At 37.1% G+C, this 16,744-nt stretch overlaps 1 protein-coding gene across 1 annotated transcript in view; it reads left to right on the forward strand.

Annotated features, from left to right (window-relative positions):
- Positions 1-16,744, forward strand: part of TRPM7 (transient receptor potential cation channel subfamily M member 7) — a 120,537-nt gene that overhangs the window by 14,370 nt on the left and 89,423 nt on the right. The window contains exons 2-5 of the mRNA XM_081109032.1: positions 4,093-4,172; positions 5,844-5,882; positions 11,594-11,792; positions 14,267-14,480. Coding sequence (XP_080965158.1) covers positions 4,093-4,172; positions 5,844-5,882; positions 11,594-11,792; positions 14,267-14,480 — 532 coding nt within the window. The remainder of the gene's footprint in view (positions 1-4,092; positions 4,173-5,843; positions 5,883-11,593; positions 11,793-14,266; positions 14,481-16,744) is intronic.

Raw genomic sequence — 16,744 nt, forward strand, 5'->3', positions numbered from 1 at the left:
AGAAACCTATCATTGAGAAGGATTTACAACTCTTCGCTGGGGTATGTGACTTATCAGGTACCTGAAGCCAATACTAATGTAACAAATGAAGGCTGTAAATAACAAGAATGTTGTGTGTAGGGAGAATATACTTATAGTTGGCAGTTACACAAACAAAATGAGAGGCTGTAGTTTTTGAAATAAAATTAATGAATAATTAAGGATTAGGGAAAGCTGTAGGAGATAATCTTGAAACATGGTAATAAACTTGGTTAAAATTTGTGAGCATTGGAGTGACATGACTTAAGTGACTTTAGCAAAGTGACATCTAAAGTTTTGGTTGGATTTTTCAATTAAAACTACTATGGGAGGTTTGAGATTGTAAAAAAGATAGTACTGACTGTTTAAAACAAGAATGATAAAATGAAACTTGTGAACAAGATTTGATCTAGGTTTGAAATCCAACAACATCCGTGTTTTGAGTAGTTTTATATTTTATCATAAAATACTGATAAAAATGAGTACTAAAAGTGAGTACAGCATCTTGGATTGGGAAAGACTTATTTCTGGAAAAAAGCTAGTTGTACATACTCAAACACTAGATTTTTTGCTCAGTGATTGTTGTGGTTTTACAGTTACATCCATTAGGCTTATTTAAATACTTTTTCTATTGAAAGTCTTGCAGGAAAGATAACTTCGTTAATGTACACCCAAATGAGAAAAGCAGCTCTTAATACAAGGATTTATTGGGATTATAGAATTGGGTAGAAGGGAATTAGTGCCCGAGAAACAGCACAGGCGAAGAATCTGAAGGACTTGGCAAATGCTTGTTGGATTGAATTGACTCAGTGGTAATGGGAAAGACCCATGCTTTTAAAGGATATAGAGCATGGGTTGACTGACTATGCCATGTCTGGCCACAGCCTTGAGCTAAAAATGGGTCTTACTTTTTTTAAGGTTTAAAAAACAGAACAAAGAATATGTAACATGGACTGTATATGGTCCAGAAACCCTATTACCTTCTGACCCTTTATAGAAAAAGTTTGCTGATTCCCCCTTTAGAGGATGGCCATACTTTTCTTAAGAAGTGGGGATATTAAAGGTGAATCAGTTTAAGGGGAAAGGTGTTCATTTGAGCCCCAATAAGTTGCACATATTGTTGGAAATAACTGTAGAGTTGAATTTGAAGGTAAGATGAGAAACCAGGATGATCTTAATAATCAATGTGTAGTGTTTATTTTTTATAAGGCATTGTGTTAAACAAAAGAACTTGAAAACTACCTATTGTATTCATTTCTCTTTTATTTTTTTACTTGAATTTATTGTGGGGGGAGTACTGGTTAACAAAATTAAACAGGTTTCTAGTGCAAAATCTATAACACATCATCTGTTCACCACCCCAAGTCATGTATTCATTTCTTACTAGTCCATGCTCTCATTGCCCCTCCCCAAAAGACTGTGGTGGCTCTAGTTTACTTTTACTTGTCTCTCTACCAGATTAATTGTCTTAAAGAGAATTCTGATCATTTATGTTAAATGCTACTTGGGTTTTATTTTTCTTCCATATATAACTCTCTTAAGTAAAAATGTAAATGAAAATATTTTCATTTGCATTTAGTAGGAAGGCATAGCTATGAAAAGTATATACCTGTAATTCATTTTTATGAATTTTTCAATTAACAAATATCCACAGTTTTTCAAACTGGCATTTAGATTTAACTGCAATAGAGCAGTCATTTTGAAATCTGTTGGTTTAATTCCTCCACCCCTATCTTCACCCTGATTTGATTAACCATAGAGTTGCTTCGGGCAGGCCATTGATGAAGAACCAAATAGGAGAAAGAAATGGAGAAAAACTAATACTGGTTAGCAGTAGTTAGTAATTAGCAATACCTTTTAGGAGAGTTAGTTAACCTCTCTGTTCTTTTTGTGTTTTTCCAAATTCAGAACATTTTTTAAATACTTTTTTAAAAATTGATTTCAGAGAGGAAGGGAGAGGGAGAGAGAGAGAGAAACATCAATGATGAGAGAGTATCATTGATTGGCTACCTCCTGCATACCCCCTACTGGGGATCAAGCCCACAACCCAAGCATGTGCCCTTGACGGAAATCGAACCTGGGACCTTCCAGGCCACAGTCCAGTGCTCTATCCACTGAGCCAAACCAGCTAGAGTCAAATTCAAAACATTTTTTAAAAAAATATATTTTATTGATTTTTTACAGAGAGGAAGGGAGAGGGATGGAGAGTTAGAAACATCGATGAGAGAGAGAAGCATCGACCAGTTGCCTCCAGCACACTCCCTACTGGGGATGTGCCTGCAACCAAGGTACATGCCCTTGACCGGAATCAAGGGACCGCTCAGTCTGCAGGCCGACGACGCTCTGTCTACTGAGCCAAGCCAGTCAGGGCCAAATTCAGAATATTTTTATACAGAATGATCACATAAAAATTTCTCTTTTGGAAATCATTATTCTATTTGTACTTATAGATTTTATAAAAAATGTAAGAAAGGTGACTTATTTAAAGCTTATGAAGTGATTTTGAAATGCATATCTAAATTTCTCTTAAAATGTCAGTAAAGGCTTTGGAGCCAGGGCAAACTATTAGCTTTGTGACTTTGGGCAATTCCCTAACTTACACATCTAACTACTAAGTCTTTGCATCTGTAATGTGGGAATACTAATTGTACCCAACTTATAAGATTATTGTGAATATAGAATAAGTTGGTGCATGTAAAATATTTAGAACAGTGCCTGGCAAATAGCTGTATCTGCTAATTAAAGTTATCTCTTGTTATATGCACTTTGGACAAAGGTTTACAAGAGATACAATGCTAACTATATCTTTTTTAAACATTTTTATTTATTGATTTTGGAGACAGAGGGAGAGAAGGAGGAATGGAGGGGAGAGAGAACGACAGTGAGAGCAGGAAACATTGATTTGTTCCACCTACTTATGCATCCATTGGTTGCTTCTTGTATGTGCCCTGACTGGCGATGGAACCTGAAACCTTGGTGTGTCCACACAATGCTCCAACCAACACCCATCCAGGGCTCAGCTATGTTTCTTTTTTTATTATTTTTTAATTTTTTAAATGTATTTCTATTGATTTCAGAGAGGGAAAGAGAGAGAGAAATATCAATGATGAGAGAGAATCATTGATTGGCTGCCTCCTGCACGCCGCCCACCGGGGATCGAGCTCACAACCCTGAGCATGTGCCCTTGACCGGAATCCAACCCAGGACCCCTTGGTCCGCAGGCCGACGCTCTATCCACTGAGCCAAACCAGCTAGGGCTCAGCTGTGTTTCTTAATCTTTACCTGAGATATGTTTATATTGATTTTAGAGAGAAAGGAAGGGAGAGGAGAGAGATCGATTGCTGTGAGGGAGAAATACTGATCAGTTGCCTCCAGTATGTGCTCCAGTTGGGGATTGAACTCACAACCTAGATATGTTCCCTGACTGGAAATTGAACCCACAATCTTTTGGTGTATGGGATGATGCTCCAATCAGCTGAGCCACCTGGCAGTACTCAACTATGTTTTTAGGCAACACTTTTTATGACGTGGGTAAATTATATGTGGGTTGTGAAACTAAATATCTAGTAATAGGGAAGTCATAGCTTTGAGTTTTCCTGTGTATGTGGTGGCTCCTGTAATTGGGCATATCCCCTGTGGGGGCCTTGGAAGCTATGTCTATGAGGTTGTATTGAGGAATATTGGCTTTTGAAGGGCATGAGGTAAGGCAGATCCTGTATCTTCTCAGTGTGTATCTTGTCACCTTGTACTTGAGCTCTCTGCTGCATGGTTGATCCCAGGACTTCTTTGTTAGCAACCTGTGACACCCCCCCCCCCCCCATCTGTTTTTCTAAGATGCTGGTGCCAAGTGTGGCTTATGGTATTATGGATTCTTTTAGTAATGTAAATCACACTGGACTTGATTCTAATTTAGATGTGCTGTCATCAGGAAGTATGTAGTTTGTAATAAATATTTAGCAAACTGAAAAACAAATAGTATGGAACTATTTCTTTTCATGTATTTGTAATTACATTCTTTCCTTATAATATTATTGGGTTAATTTATAAACCATCTTTTAAAACTTTTTGTTTTAGTCCCAGAAATCCTGGATAGAAAGCACTTTGACCAAGAGGGAATGTGTATATATTATACCAAGTTCCAAAGACCCTCACAGGTAAGAACACCTTTGTTTCTTCTGGACTCTTCTAGGAATTTAGATGTAAATTGTATTGCTAATTTACATATTAAAAGCCATAACAATTCATAGAGATGGGGTTTAGATATCCATAGTTCAGTATGCCAGTTCTGAAATAAAACACTATTATTCTTTCATTGAGAGAAAATTATGATATTGCTTTATTTAAAAAATAGATTGTATTATCCTTAATTTATTTCCTATAATATTGTTAATATCATTTTCATTTTCATAATAAAAGTACTCATTAGATGTTAAAGGAATCTCAAGCTGTTATTAAGTAAGTATCCTGGGCTGTATCAATTCACAGAAGACATAATTTATAAACACAACTGGTCATTTCTTTTTACACTAATTGATTTTAAAATTAAATTTTTAATATATATTTTTGTTGATTTCAGAGAGGAAGGGAGAGGGAGAGAGAGAAACATCAAGATGAGAGAGAATCGTTGATCGGTTGCCTTGCCTCCTGCACACTCTACACTGGGGATGGAGCCCTCAACCTGAGCATATGCCCTGACCAGTAATTGAACTGTGACCTCCTGGTTCATAGGTCGATGCTCAATCACTGAGCCATGCTGGTTGGGCTTAAAATTAATTTTATATGAATAGGTTAACAAATGGATTTACAAAAGTACCAAAAGTTACACTAGTAAGTGAAAGCCTCCTTTAGGTTCCCCTTCTTTAAGGAAACCATTATTGCCTGTTTCTTGGAATACCTTCCAGAAATACCGTATTTGCATGTCCACGTAGATATTTCTCTACTTCTCCCTCTCTACTTTAAATACATACTGTTTAGTTCATTGTGTTTATCTTGATGATAACCACTTTGTTCTAATTTGTTCCATCCTTTTAAATTATATGTCTGTATCATAATTTGTTTTAGTAGTCCTGAATTGATGGACATTTTAGCTGCTCTGTTTTTCTTTTTGCTGTTAGGCGAAAAAAGCTGTGATAAATAAACCTTGTCCATTAATCATTTTACATGTGTTACAGATATTTTTTAGCGTATACTTTTAGTACTGGAATTAGATTTTGAGAACAAGTCTACATTTTTTATTTTGATGAGTACTGGCAACTTGCCCTTCGTAGAGATTATATCAGTTTACTAGTATACACCCCCCAGGAGATATTACTACTATATTCTGTATTCTCATGAAAATATTATCTAAAAGGTTTTTAAAAATATTTTTTTCTAATCAAATGTCTTTTCATATGTATGTTTTTAGTGTGAATTATATGTTCATATATTTTCCTTTTTTTATATTGATTTGATGAAGCTCTATGTATTAGGGAAACTAACCTTTTGGTCTGCAAATATTTTTCTCAATTTGTTTTCAGACTATTAGTGGCACATTTTTGTCATGTAGAAATGTTGTATTTTTACATAATTAAATCTATCATTTTTTTCTCCTATAGTTTCTGGATTTTATGTTATACCTACTTGTATTTAAAAATATGAAAACCATGTGAGCTTAAAAAAGTAGTTACTTGAATGTGTAAATAAAGTATAAAAATGACCTATGATATCAACTGAAAAATAAACCATATAATTTTTCTTTGTTTTATACTTCTATATAGATTTTATATAGGTTAGTTTAAACTATAAAAACTTTTCCCCTTTAAGTAATAAATTTACCTTGTTTATAGATGCCTTCCAGGATGTCAAATTTGTCAGCAACTTGTCAGGTAAGTTTAATAACATAACTCTATTGCACACATTTTAAAAAATAAAACTAATCTATTAGAAACATCAGAAAACAGTGGGATAAAACTAATAGGCTATATATTTGAGAGTTACTTTACTCAGACGTGGGAGGTGAAAGATCAGGTAAGGTTGCTTGAAACTCAAGTGAAGCTACCTGAGCAGAGTTCTAAAGTTAATTGTGAATTAGTTGTGTAAAGATGGATGGGAAGTGATTTTAGGCAGAGAGAACAGGATGTGGGAATACTTGACAGTGGAAGAGATTATGGTTCTGTCACAAAACTTGAGAATGTAAGATGGATGTTGGAGAGATCTGAGTCTGGAAAAATGAGTAGGGACCAAATCATTTAAGCTCTTTGTGTAAATGCCACGTCGTTCTGATTTCATGTTAAAAGGATATTGTATAGGGAAGTAACAATCTTCTTTTTCTCTTTTTTTCTTTCTTTTTCATTTCTTTTTTTCTTTCAATGCAGTGGAGATTGAGTTGGGAGAAAAAAATAGTTTGGAAAGCTTTGGAGTAATTCTGGCAATTCCAAAATAGAGGCTGAATTAAGATAGTAGCTATGATGATGAAGAGAAAGACATATTTGAAAGGATAAATGAGATAAACTCAATATGATTTAGTGGATGGGTGGAGAAAGGAGGATTTGAGATGGTTCCTAAATTTCTTATTTAGGCAACTAAGTAAATAGTATGCTCATTAAGATCTGATGAAAGAACATAAGAGGCCAAAACCGGTTTGGCTCAGTGGATAGAGCGTCGGCCTGCGGACTGAAGGGTCCCGGGTTCGGTTCCGGTCAAGGGCATGTACCTGGGTTGCGGGCACATCCCCAGTGGGAGATGTGCAGGAGGCAGCTGATCGATGTTTCTCTCTCATCGATGTTTCTAACTCTCTGTCTCTCTCTCTTCCTCTCTGTGAAAAATCAATAAAATATATATTTAAAAAAAAAAAAAAAAAAAAAAAGAACATAAGAGGATGACAAATAGGTCTCTGGTTGGTAGGTTAGGAACAAATGTGCATAGAATGAGTTCATTTTAGATATACTGAGATTTACCATTTCTGGTCTTATTCATTTGTTCCTCTAGATTGGAAATTATATCTAGTGTTTTTCCATTCAAGCTAAAGAATTTCCTTTAGCCTTTGGTATAATGTAGATATATTGGAGATGAATTTTTTCGGCTTGGTTTATCAGAAAATGTTAATTTTACTCTCAGACTTAAAGGACATTTTCACTAGATACTGAATTCTGAGTGGACAGTTCTGTCATTCTGGCACTTTAAAGGTATTATACTATATTCTGGCTCTTGTTAGTGGTGAAAAGTTAGCTATTATTAATTTAGCTGTTCTTCTGTATGTAATGGGTCTTTTTTTTCCTTCAGCTACTTTAAAGTGTTGTGTGTTTTTTTTCTTCTGTACTTTTGGTTTTCAGAGCCAGTTCTGCAGTGTGCCTGAGAGTGGTTCTTTATACTTTGCTTGTGTCAATATTTGAAAGTTCATATTTTCCACCAAATTGGGAAGTTTTCAGCCATTGTTTCTTAAAATATTTTTCTGTCTCATTCTGTTTTCTCTCTTCATTTTGGGACTATAGTTATACCTATGTTAGATTGCTTGATGTTTTCCACAGATGACTGGTGCCATTTTTTAAAATCAAAACTTTTTTACATTTATTAAATTTATATTGATCTTTCTTTAGGTTCACTAAATCTCATATTCCCAATTTTCAAAATGTTGTTTTGCCCATCCAGTGAACTTTTTATTTCATGGAATATTTTTTTAAAAAAATTTTCATACATTATATTTTTTAATTCTAGAATTTCCACTTCATTATTTGCATGTATCTTTCCAATTTTCCTAACACCACTTATTTATTATTTTAGGCAGTAATAGTTTAACAATATCACAATATTATTTAATAAGCCATTGTTGCATTAAGTCACTTGTAAAGGGTAATTTTTATATTTTTGTTACATTCTGATCTTTATTTATTTGCTATAACATAACTACTTGTGTAAATAATAGAATATCAGATGTGTAGTAAATACCTTTCATTCTGTGCACACAATAATCAATATGAAAAGACTATCAAATTTTTTGAGAAAGAAAGTACATACAGATATTTCCTTTGAAAATATTAAACCTGGGAATTTTTGTATATTTTATCATCGATATAAAGATACAGAGTTAATATAGATGGTGGCATATTGATTTTAGTGTTTAATACTAATAGCTAATTTATTTTTTCTGCTAATTTGGTGTTGATTATATAATTTCAGAATTTTAAGCAAAAAGTTCACCTACCATAAATACCCATTTCCCAGAAGGATGGCATTTAAACTCCCTAGCCAACACCATTTATTGTATGGACTGTCTTTACCCCATTGTATGTTCTTTCCTTCTTTGTCAAATATTAATTGACCAAATAGGTGTGGGTTTATTTCTGGGCTTTCTTTGCTGTCCCATTAATGTATGTCTTTTTATGCCAGTGTCATGCTGTTTTGAATACTATAGATTTATAGTATAGTTTGATATCAGGTGGCCTGATAACTCCAACTTTGTTTTTCCCCTCAAGATTGCTGTGACTATTCAGGGTCTTTTATGGTTCCTTATAAATTTTTGGATTATTTGTTCTACTTCTGTGAAACATGTTATTGGTAATTTCATAGAAATTGCATTGAATCTATAGATTGCTTTGGGTTGTGTGGACATTTTAATGATATTGGTTCTTCTTATCCATGTTTATGCTATATGCTTCCATTTATTAGTATCTTCTTTGATTTCTTTCCTCATTGTCTTATTTTCTGAGTACAGGTCTTTTATCTCCTGGTTAAATTTATTCTTAGGATTCTAATTTGATAGAGGTTTTTTCCTTTTAGTATTTTAAAGATGTAACAGTAAGTTTTGGCTTGTAAATTATTCCACAGGTCACTAATATTACTCCTTTTGTTCCCCCAGTATTTTCTCAGTGTTTCATTTTGGATAGATTCGATTGCTGTCTTCAAGTTTACTGTTGTTTTTTGTAGTGTCTAATATGTTATAAATCCAACCCTATGACATTTTCATTTCAGATATTTTTTAGCTATCCTAGTTGGGGTATCTATACTAATAAAAGGGTAATATGCTAATTAGACCGGATAGACCAGTTGTCTTCTGGACAAAGCCATGGTGGCGGGGACCGAGGCAGAGGCAGTTAGGGGCTATCAGGCCGGCAGGGGAGCAGTTAGGGGGCAATCAGGCCAGCAGGGGAGCAGTTAGGGGGCGATCAGGCCAGCAGAGGAGAGCAGTTAGGGCGAACAGGCTGGTAGGGGAGAGCAGTTAGGGGTGATCAGATAGGCAGGCAGAGGTGGTTAGTGCCATCAGACCGGCAGGGGAGCTGTTAGGGCCGATCAGGCCAGCATTGGAACAGTTAGGGCCAATCAGGCAGGCAGGCAGAGTGGTTAGGGGTGATCAGGCAGGCAGGCAGGTGAGCGGTTAGGAGCCAGTGGTCCTGGATTGCAAGAGGGATGTCGATCAGGCCTAAATCGGCAGTTGGACATCCCCTGAGGGGTCCCAGATTGGAGAGGATGCAGGCTGGGCTGAGGGACCCTTCTCCGCCCCCCTCACGCCCCCCTCGTGCAGCCCTCAGCCCCTCATCCAGGCTGGCCAGGCACCCCAGTGGGGACCCCCACCCTAAAGGGGGTGCAGGCAGCCTGAAAACAGCCATCAGCCCCTCACCCAGGCTGGCCAGGCACCCAGGTGGGACCCCATCCTGATCCGGGACACCCTTCAGGGCAAACCAGCCGGCCCCCACCCATGCACCAGGCCTCTATCCTATATAGTAAAAGGGTAATATGCAAATTGACCCTAACAGCAGAACGACTGGGAATGACTGGTCACTATGATACACACTGACCACCAGGGGGTAGACTCTACCCTCAATGCAGGAGCTGCCCTCTGGTGGTCAGTGAGCTCCCACATGGAGGAGCTCTGCTCAGCCACAAGCCAGGCTGATGGCTGCCAGTACAGTGGTGGTGGTGGGAGCCTCTCCTGCCTCCTCAGCAGCGCTAAGGATGTCCGACTGCAGGTTAGGTCTGCTCCCCGCTGGCAAGTGGACATCCCCCGATGGCTGCCAGGCTGCCAGAGGGGTGTCTGATTGCCAGCTTAGGCCCAATTCCCCTGGGGAGCAGGCCTCAGCCAGCAGATGGTCACCCCCGAGGGGTCCCAGACTGTGAGAGGGCACAGGCCGGGCTGAGGGGGACCCCCCCCCCAGAGTGCACAAATTTTTGTGCACCAGGCCTCTAGTCCTATATAATAAAAGCCTAATATGCTAAGTGTCTGTTCATCTGGTTGTTCATTCAACCAATCAAAGCATAACATGCTAATGACATGCTAAGGCTGCTCAACCACTCGCTATGACATGCACTGACCACCAGGGGGCAGATAGATGACCGGTCACTATGGTGTGCACTGACCTCCAGGGGGCAGATGCTCCGACCGATAGGTTAGCTTGCTGCTGGTGTCTGGCCAATTGGGACTGAGCAAGATGGGCTGGAAATGCCCTATTGCCCTCCCGTGGTCCTTCCCCAGCTGGCCAACCTCCCGTGTTCCTCCCCGGCCTCGATTGTGCACCGGTGGGGTCTCTCAGCCTGGCCTGTGCCCTCTTGCAATCCGGGACCCCTTGGGGGAAGTTGGAGAGCTGGTTTCAACCTGATTCCACAGGCTAGGCCGAGAGACCCCACTGGTGCATGAATTTGTGCACAAGATCTCTAGTTTTAAAAAGAAAACCTTTCTAGTTCCTCCCTCATCCTGTTAATGTTTTCCTCTAATTTTTCTAAACATATTCTTAATAGTTTGAACTTATTTATAATAGCTGTTTTAGTGTCCTTTTTTGCTAATTTCATTACCTCTGTACAATTTCTGGGTCTTCATTAGTGATATTTTTTCACTTATTTTTTCCTGCTTTTTTGATTGCCTTGTATTTTCTGATGGTTGCTGCACACTGTGAATTTTATGTTTTGGGTGTTGGATTTTGTTGTATTCCACTAGCTTTGGACTTATTTTAGCATGCAGTTAAGTAACTTTGGATCAGTTTGGTCCTTGAAGTCTTGCTCTTAAACTCTGTCAAGGGCATATGTGGTCTTGGTCTTAGTTAGCCTTTCTAATAGGCATCACTCTCCTGAGGACCCTATTGTATTATAGACCTCCCGTATTATGAGATCTCTTGATTCTTTCTGATAGAAACACAAACTATTGCCTGTGTTTTGTGAACTTCAGAAATTATATAGCCTGCTGTGTAGCAGTTCTTAACATATCCTTGGGTATATAAATTAATTTGTATTTTCTTGAATTCTGTATACATGGTATCATATAAATATGCACTCTTTGGTGGCATCCAGCTTTTTTCATTCAGCATGATGATTTTGAGATACATCATATTATTGTGTCTATTAGTGGTTCATTTCTTTCTGTGTTTGAATACTATTCCTATTATATAACTATACTGTATTTTGTAGAAGCTCACACTGAATTTAGATGAATATATCATTATATACTAATGTATTTGTACTATTTCAGTGCTATAGTGAAAATACTGGTATTAGCTATATTAAAGTCAAAAGCTCAAGTTATTTTTGTATCGCTCTTTAATTCATTCATCTTAATTCAGTTTTTCATTGCCTAATTTTTTTTTAAAGTCTTTAATTTTATTGTTTTTTTTAGGTGTTTTTGTGGTCGCTTGGTCAAGCAACATGCTTGTTTTACTGCAAGTCTTGCCATGAAATACTCAGATGTGAAATTGGATGACCATTTTAATCAGGCATTAGAAGAATGGTCTGTGGAAAAGCATACGGAACAGAGCCCAACGGATGCTTATGGAGTCATTAATTTTCAAGGGGGTTCTCATTCCTACAGAGCTAAAGTATGTCACATATTTGGTTTCTTTACTTCATTTACGTTGTTATTTAAATGATATATTCTTGTTATCTGACAGTTTATATAATGCTATGTCAGGAAATCAGTCCGAGTAATTCTTTTACATATTTTTAAGTTCTTTGTAGAAGTGAGTAAAATATATAATTGTTATACCTTGGTGACTTGAACTTTTTATCATTATAAAATGTCTTTTATTTTTTGTCAGTTTTGTTGACTAAGCCTGCTTTTTTCAGTAATCAGCATAGCTAATTTTTTTTTTATTTTACTGTTAACCTTTCTTTAACGGTTTCTTTTCAAAAATTTAAAAAGTAGTGTCTACTGTCTCACTTTTTCTTTGTTTCCTTGTGTCTTTGGATTACATATTTTTTTATTCTTTTCCTCCTTCCTTATTAGCATGTTATTTATACATTTTTTCTGTTTTTCTATTCTCTTTTTAAAAAAATATATTTTTAATTGATTTCATAGAGGAAGGGAGAAGAGAAGAGAGATAGAAACATCAATGATGAGAATCACTGATCGGCTACTTCCTGCACATCCCCCACTGGGGATGGAGTCCGCAACCTGGGCATGTGCCCCAACTGGAGAATTAAACCATGACCTCCTTGATTGATAGGTTGACGTTTAACCACTGAGCCACGCCAGCTGGGCTTACAGTATTTTTATAAACACTATGAATACATTCTTAACTTGTTACTATTATAAATTAGTACTATACTACTTTCTGACAATGCAAGATCCTTTGGAACATTTGTAAGTGCATTTACTTTCCTTATGGCTTACGTGCTTTTTGATGGCATGAATTTTGTTTCTTTGTGTATTTTAAACCCCCAAACATAATTGTTTTTCATTTAGATTTACCAACATTTTACTCTTTACATTGTTCTTCCTGCCTCCTTCTCTTGACGGGAAAATAGTGCCAATTGGTCTCCCATCTCTAAAAGTTTTCCCATTCTCATGGATCCTTAACCCACAAGTTTTCATCGCGTTGATAGCCCTCTGATGCCTCAGAACAGATGTTACTTACCTAGTTTTAGTTTTTCTAGTTTCCAGGGGCAGAGATTGTCCAGAGCAATCTAGTTCATTGCCAGAAGTAGAATTCCTCATTTATTCTTAACATAATCTTTAAAACAAAATTAGCTTTAGACTCTTTTCCAAACACTACTGTGTGTACTGTATTAATTATAATAATGAGTTAAATTAAACTAATGCAGAAATACTTAGTATAGAACAAATATTTTTCAAATCATTCTTAAGGGACTCTGGAATCTTAATCAGTGTTGAAGAATTCTGATACTTCAGTATATTTTTTCATTGGTGTTTGATATTTGTAATGGAATGGGCAATATATTGTTTTGTAAAGAACCTTTCTTAGAGATGTTTAAAAGTGTTTTTTATTCCAACATCTGAATGTTTCACATTTCTTATGAGGTGAATCATATAGGTGCATTAGACAAAGAGAATGAAGAATAGTGGTCATAGCAAGTAAATTTTGTGATGTCACTAAGAGAAATATAATTTTTAAAATCTAAATCAGAGGAAATGATGGTTTATTTTCTATAGAATGATTTAAAAAAAATTAAACTGGTAAATCCACCTGAACACTTTAGAATATTGAGTAAAATTTATTATTTTCGGTAATTTGTGGATCAAATCTATAATTACTTCCATCAAGGGAAACCATCATTTATATTAAAAATATTTTTGTTACTTTACTGCATAGCCACAGTCCTTCTGTAAATGGACTTGATCATTGACAAAACTTTCAAATAGATAATGTAGTATTTGCTTTTTTTAATAGCAAGAGTTGTAGAAGCCTCTATTTTCATCATTCTTTCTTTTTCTTTTCTTTTTTAAATATATTTTATTGATTTTTTACAGAGAGGAAGGGAGAGAGAGTTAGAAACATCGATGAGAGAGAAATATCTATCAGCTGCCTCCTGCACACCGCCCACTGGGATGTGCCCGCAACCAAGGCACACGCCCCTGACCAGAATCGAACCTGGGACCCTTGAGTCCGCAGGCTGATGCTATCCACTGAGCCAAACCGGTTAGGGCTCTTTCTTTTTCTTTTTTCCATCATTGTAGTTAGCCTTAATACCTCTCATTCACTGCATACTCATAGTTAAACAAGCTAATAAAAACTGGATAAATTTGTAAATTGGATGAACAGTAAATGAATTTATATAAGCAGGAAGTGTAACACAGTTATATCTTAATCTTAAATTTTAAACATTAGAATGCCACTACTTCTATAGCTCGTACAAAATGGCTTTCCAACTTTAAAATCATTTGCTCTTGCTTATTCAAAGTGTAAATATATTAAAAGTAGCCTATGAAATCTACTTTATAATTAATTAAAATAAAAGTTTTCTAAAGTTGTGTAATGTTGTATTATGAAACCTATGAACATAGTCAATTATTTTGTCTTTTTAAAAAAGTCAATTATTTTGTCTTTTTTAGTATGTTAGACTATCATATGACACCAAAACTGAAGTCATTCTGCAACTTCTGCTTAAAGAATGGCAAATGGAATTACCCAAACTTGTTATCTCTGTACATGGGGGCATGCAGAAATTTGAGCTTCACCCACGAATCAAGCAGTTGCTTGGAAAAGGTCTTATTAAAGCTGCAGTTACAACTGGAGCCTGGATTTTAACTGGAGGAGTAAACACAGGTACTGTGATAATTATACTAATTTTATTTAGTCTGTTTATAATTTTTTCAGAATATCAGTTAGATATTTGAAACAATAGTCAACATTGAATATAAATATATTCAGTTTTTCTGTTAAATAATCTACAGTTTCTAGATATAAATGGTAACTGTAAAAGTTTTAGGTTTTCATTTAGTCTTTTTTAAAAATATTACGTTTTAGAACGGTTTGGCAAACTATGACCTATGTACCAAATCCAGTCCACTCCTTGTTATTGTAAATAAAGGTTTATTGGAACATAGCTGCATTCATTTGGTTTTGTGTTATTTATGGCTACTTTTGTTCTAGTTTAGCAGAAAACAAAAGCTGTATTTTGCAAAGCCTAAAACATTTACTGTTTGACCCTTTACAAAAAAAGGTTAGTAACCCCTACTGTAGAGCAAAGTATTATTATTGTTTTTTAAATATATTTTATTGATTTTTTACAGAGGGGAAGGGAGAGGGATAGAGGGTTAGAAATATCAATGAGAGAGACACAGCGATCAGCTGCCTCCTGCACACTCCCCACCGGGGTTGTGCCCGCAACCAAGGTACATGCCCTTGACCAGAATTGAACCTGGGACCCTTTAGTCCGCAGGCCAACGCTCTATCTACTGAGCCAAACCGGTTAGGGCAAGAGAAAAGTATTATTATTATTCCTGTCACTTTCTGGCTACTGGTAAATTGGTACAAGAATGGAATCCATTGCCTAGCCAGTAGTAAGAAGTAGCTTTCAAAATTAATTTTTAATATATATAATCTTTCTAAGTCTTCCCTATCATATCTGCAGGTTAGGTTTTAGAAAGACCAATTAATTTTAATGTCCAAAGTAAAGCAATTATTACTTAAATTAGTTTGCAAATATCTAATTCATTATCAACAACTGTTTTTAGAGCCTTATTGTGTATTAAGTATTCTTCTGGCTGCTGAAATATGTCACTCCACAAAACAAAATATTTGCCTTCATGCAGATTACATTCTGGTGGGGGAGATGCAGGTAACAAACAGATAACTAAATGTATAATATCTTAGTTTCTCTGAGTAATATTTTTTCTCATGCAAGGGAAACAAAAAAAAGGGATTATATCAAACTAAAAGGTTTTTGTTTGACAAAGGAACCCATCAACAAAATGAAAAGACAAACCACTGAACAGGAAAAGCTACTCACCACTGATACAGCCGATAAGAGGTTAATATCCAAAATGTATTTGTTTATTTAAATTTAATATATTTTTATTGATTTCAGAGAAGGGAGAGGGAGAGAGATAGAAACATCAATGATTAGAGAAAATCATTGAGTTGCCTCCTGCCCACCCCCCACTGGGGATCGAGCCTGCAATTCAGGTCGGGAATCGAACCGTGACCACCTGGTTCATAGGTTGATGCTCAACTACTGATCTATGCCGGTCGGGCAATATCCAAAATTTATAAAGAACTCAGAACAACTCAACACTAAAAAAACAAATAATTCATTTAAAAATAGGCAAAGGACCTAAATAGACATTTCTCCACAAAGAGGAAAGATAGATGGCTAATAGACATATGAAAAGATGGTTATTAATCATCAGAAAAATGCAAATTAAAGCCACAATGAGATATCACCTCACAGCCGTCAGAATGGCTATCTTACCTAATAATAGACAAACATGTAAATTGACCGTCCCTCTGCTACACTCACCAGCCAGTCAGGAGAGTATGCAAATTAACCCAACAAAGATGGTGTTAATTTGCATATGTAGGTGGTCTGGGTCCCGGGAACATCATCGGGCACCCAGGTCACTCTGAGGTAGGCCCTGAGCAGCTTAGGAAGGGCCTGAGCCAGGGGGCTCCTGGGCAGGGCCTGAGCCTGTGATCAGAGCCGAGGGGCAGAGCCCACAATCGGAGGGAGCTGGGGGTCCCCTGCCCAGGCCTAACACCTTGGCCAGAGGCGTTAGGCCTGGGCAGAGGCGGAGCTGGCCATCGGTGGGAGCAGGGGTGGAGCTGGTGATCGGAGGGAGCTGGAGGTCCCCTGCCCAGGCCTAACGCAGGCCTAACACCTCAGGCAGAGGCCTTAGGCCTGGGCAGGGATGGAGTCTGTGATTGGAAGGAGCTGGGGGTTCCCTGCCCAGGCCTAAAGCCCCAGCCAGAGGCCTTAGGCCTGGGCAGGGGCCAGTGGGAGAGAGCTCGGGGATCCCTGCCCAGGCCCCGAGGCTTTAGGCCTGGGCAGTGGCCAAGAAGGCAGTTGGTGTGAACTACAGAGGAAACAC

The sequence above is a fragment of the Myotis nattereri genome (assembly GCF_964212035.1).
Source record: "Myotis nattereri genome assembly, chromosome: 1".
NCBI classification, from domain to species: Eukaryota; Metazoa; Chordata; class Mammalia; order Chiroptera; family Vespertilionidae; genus Myotis; species Myotis nattereri.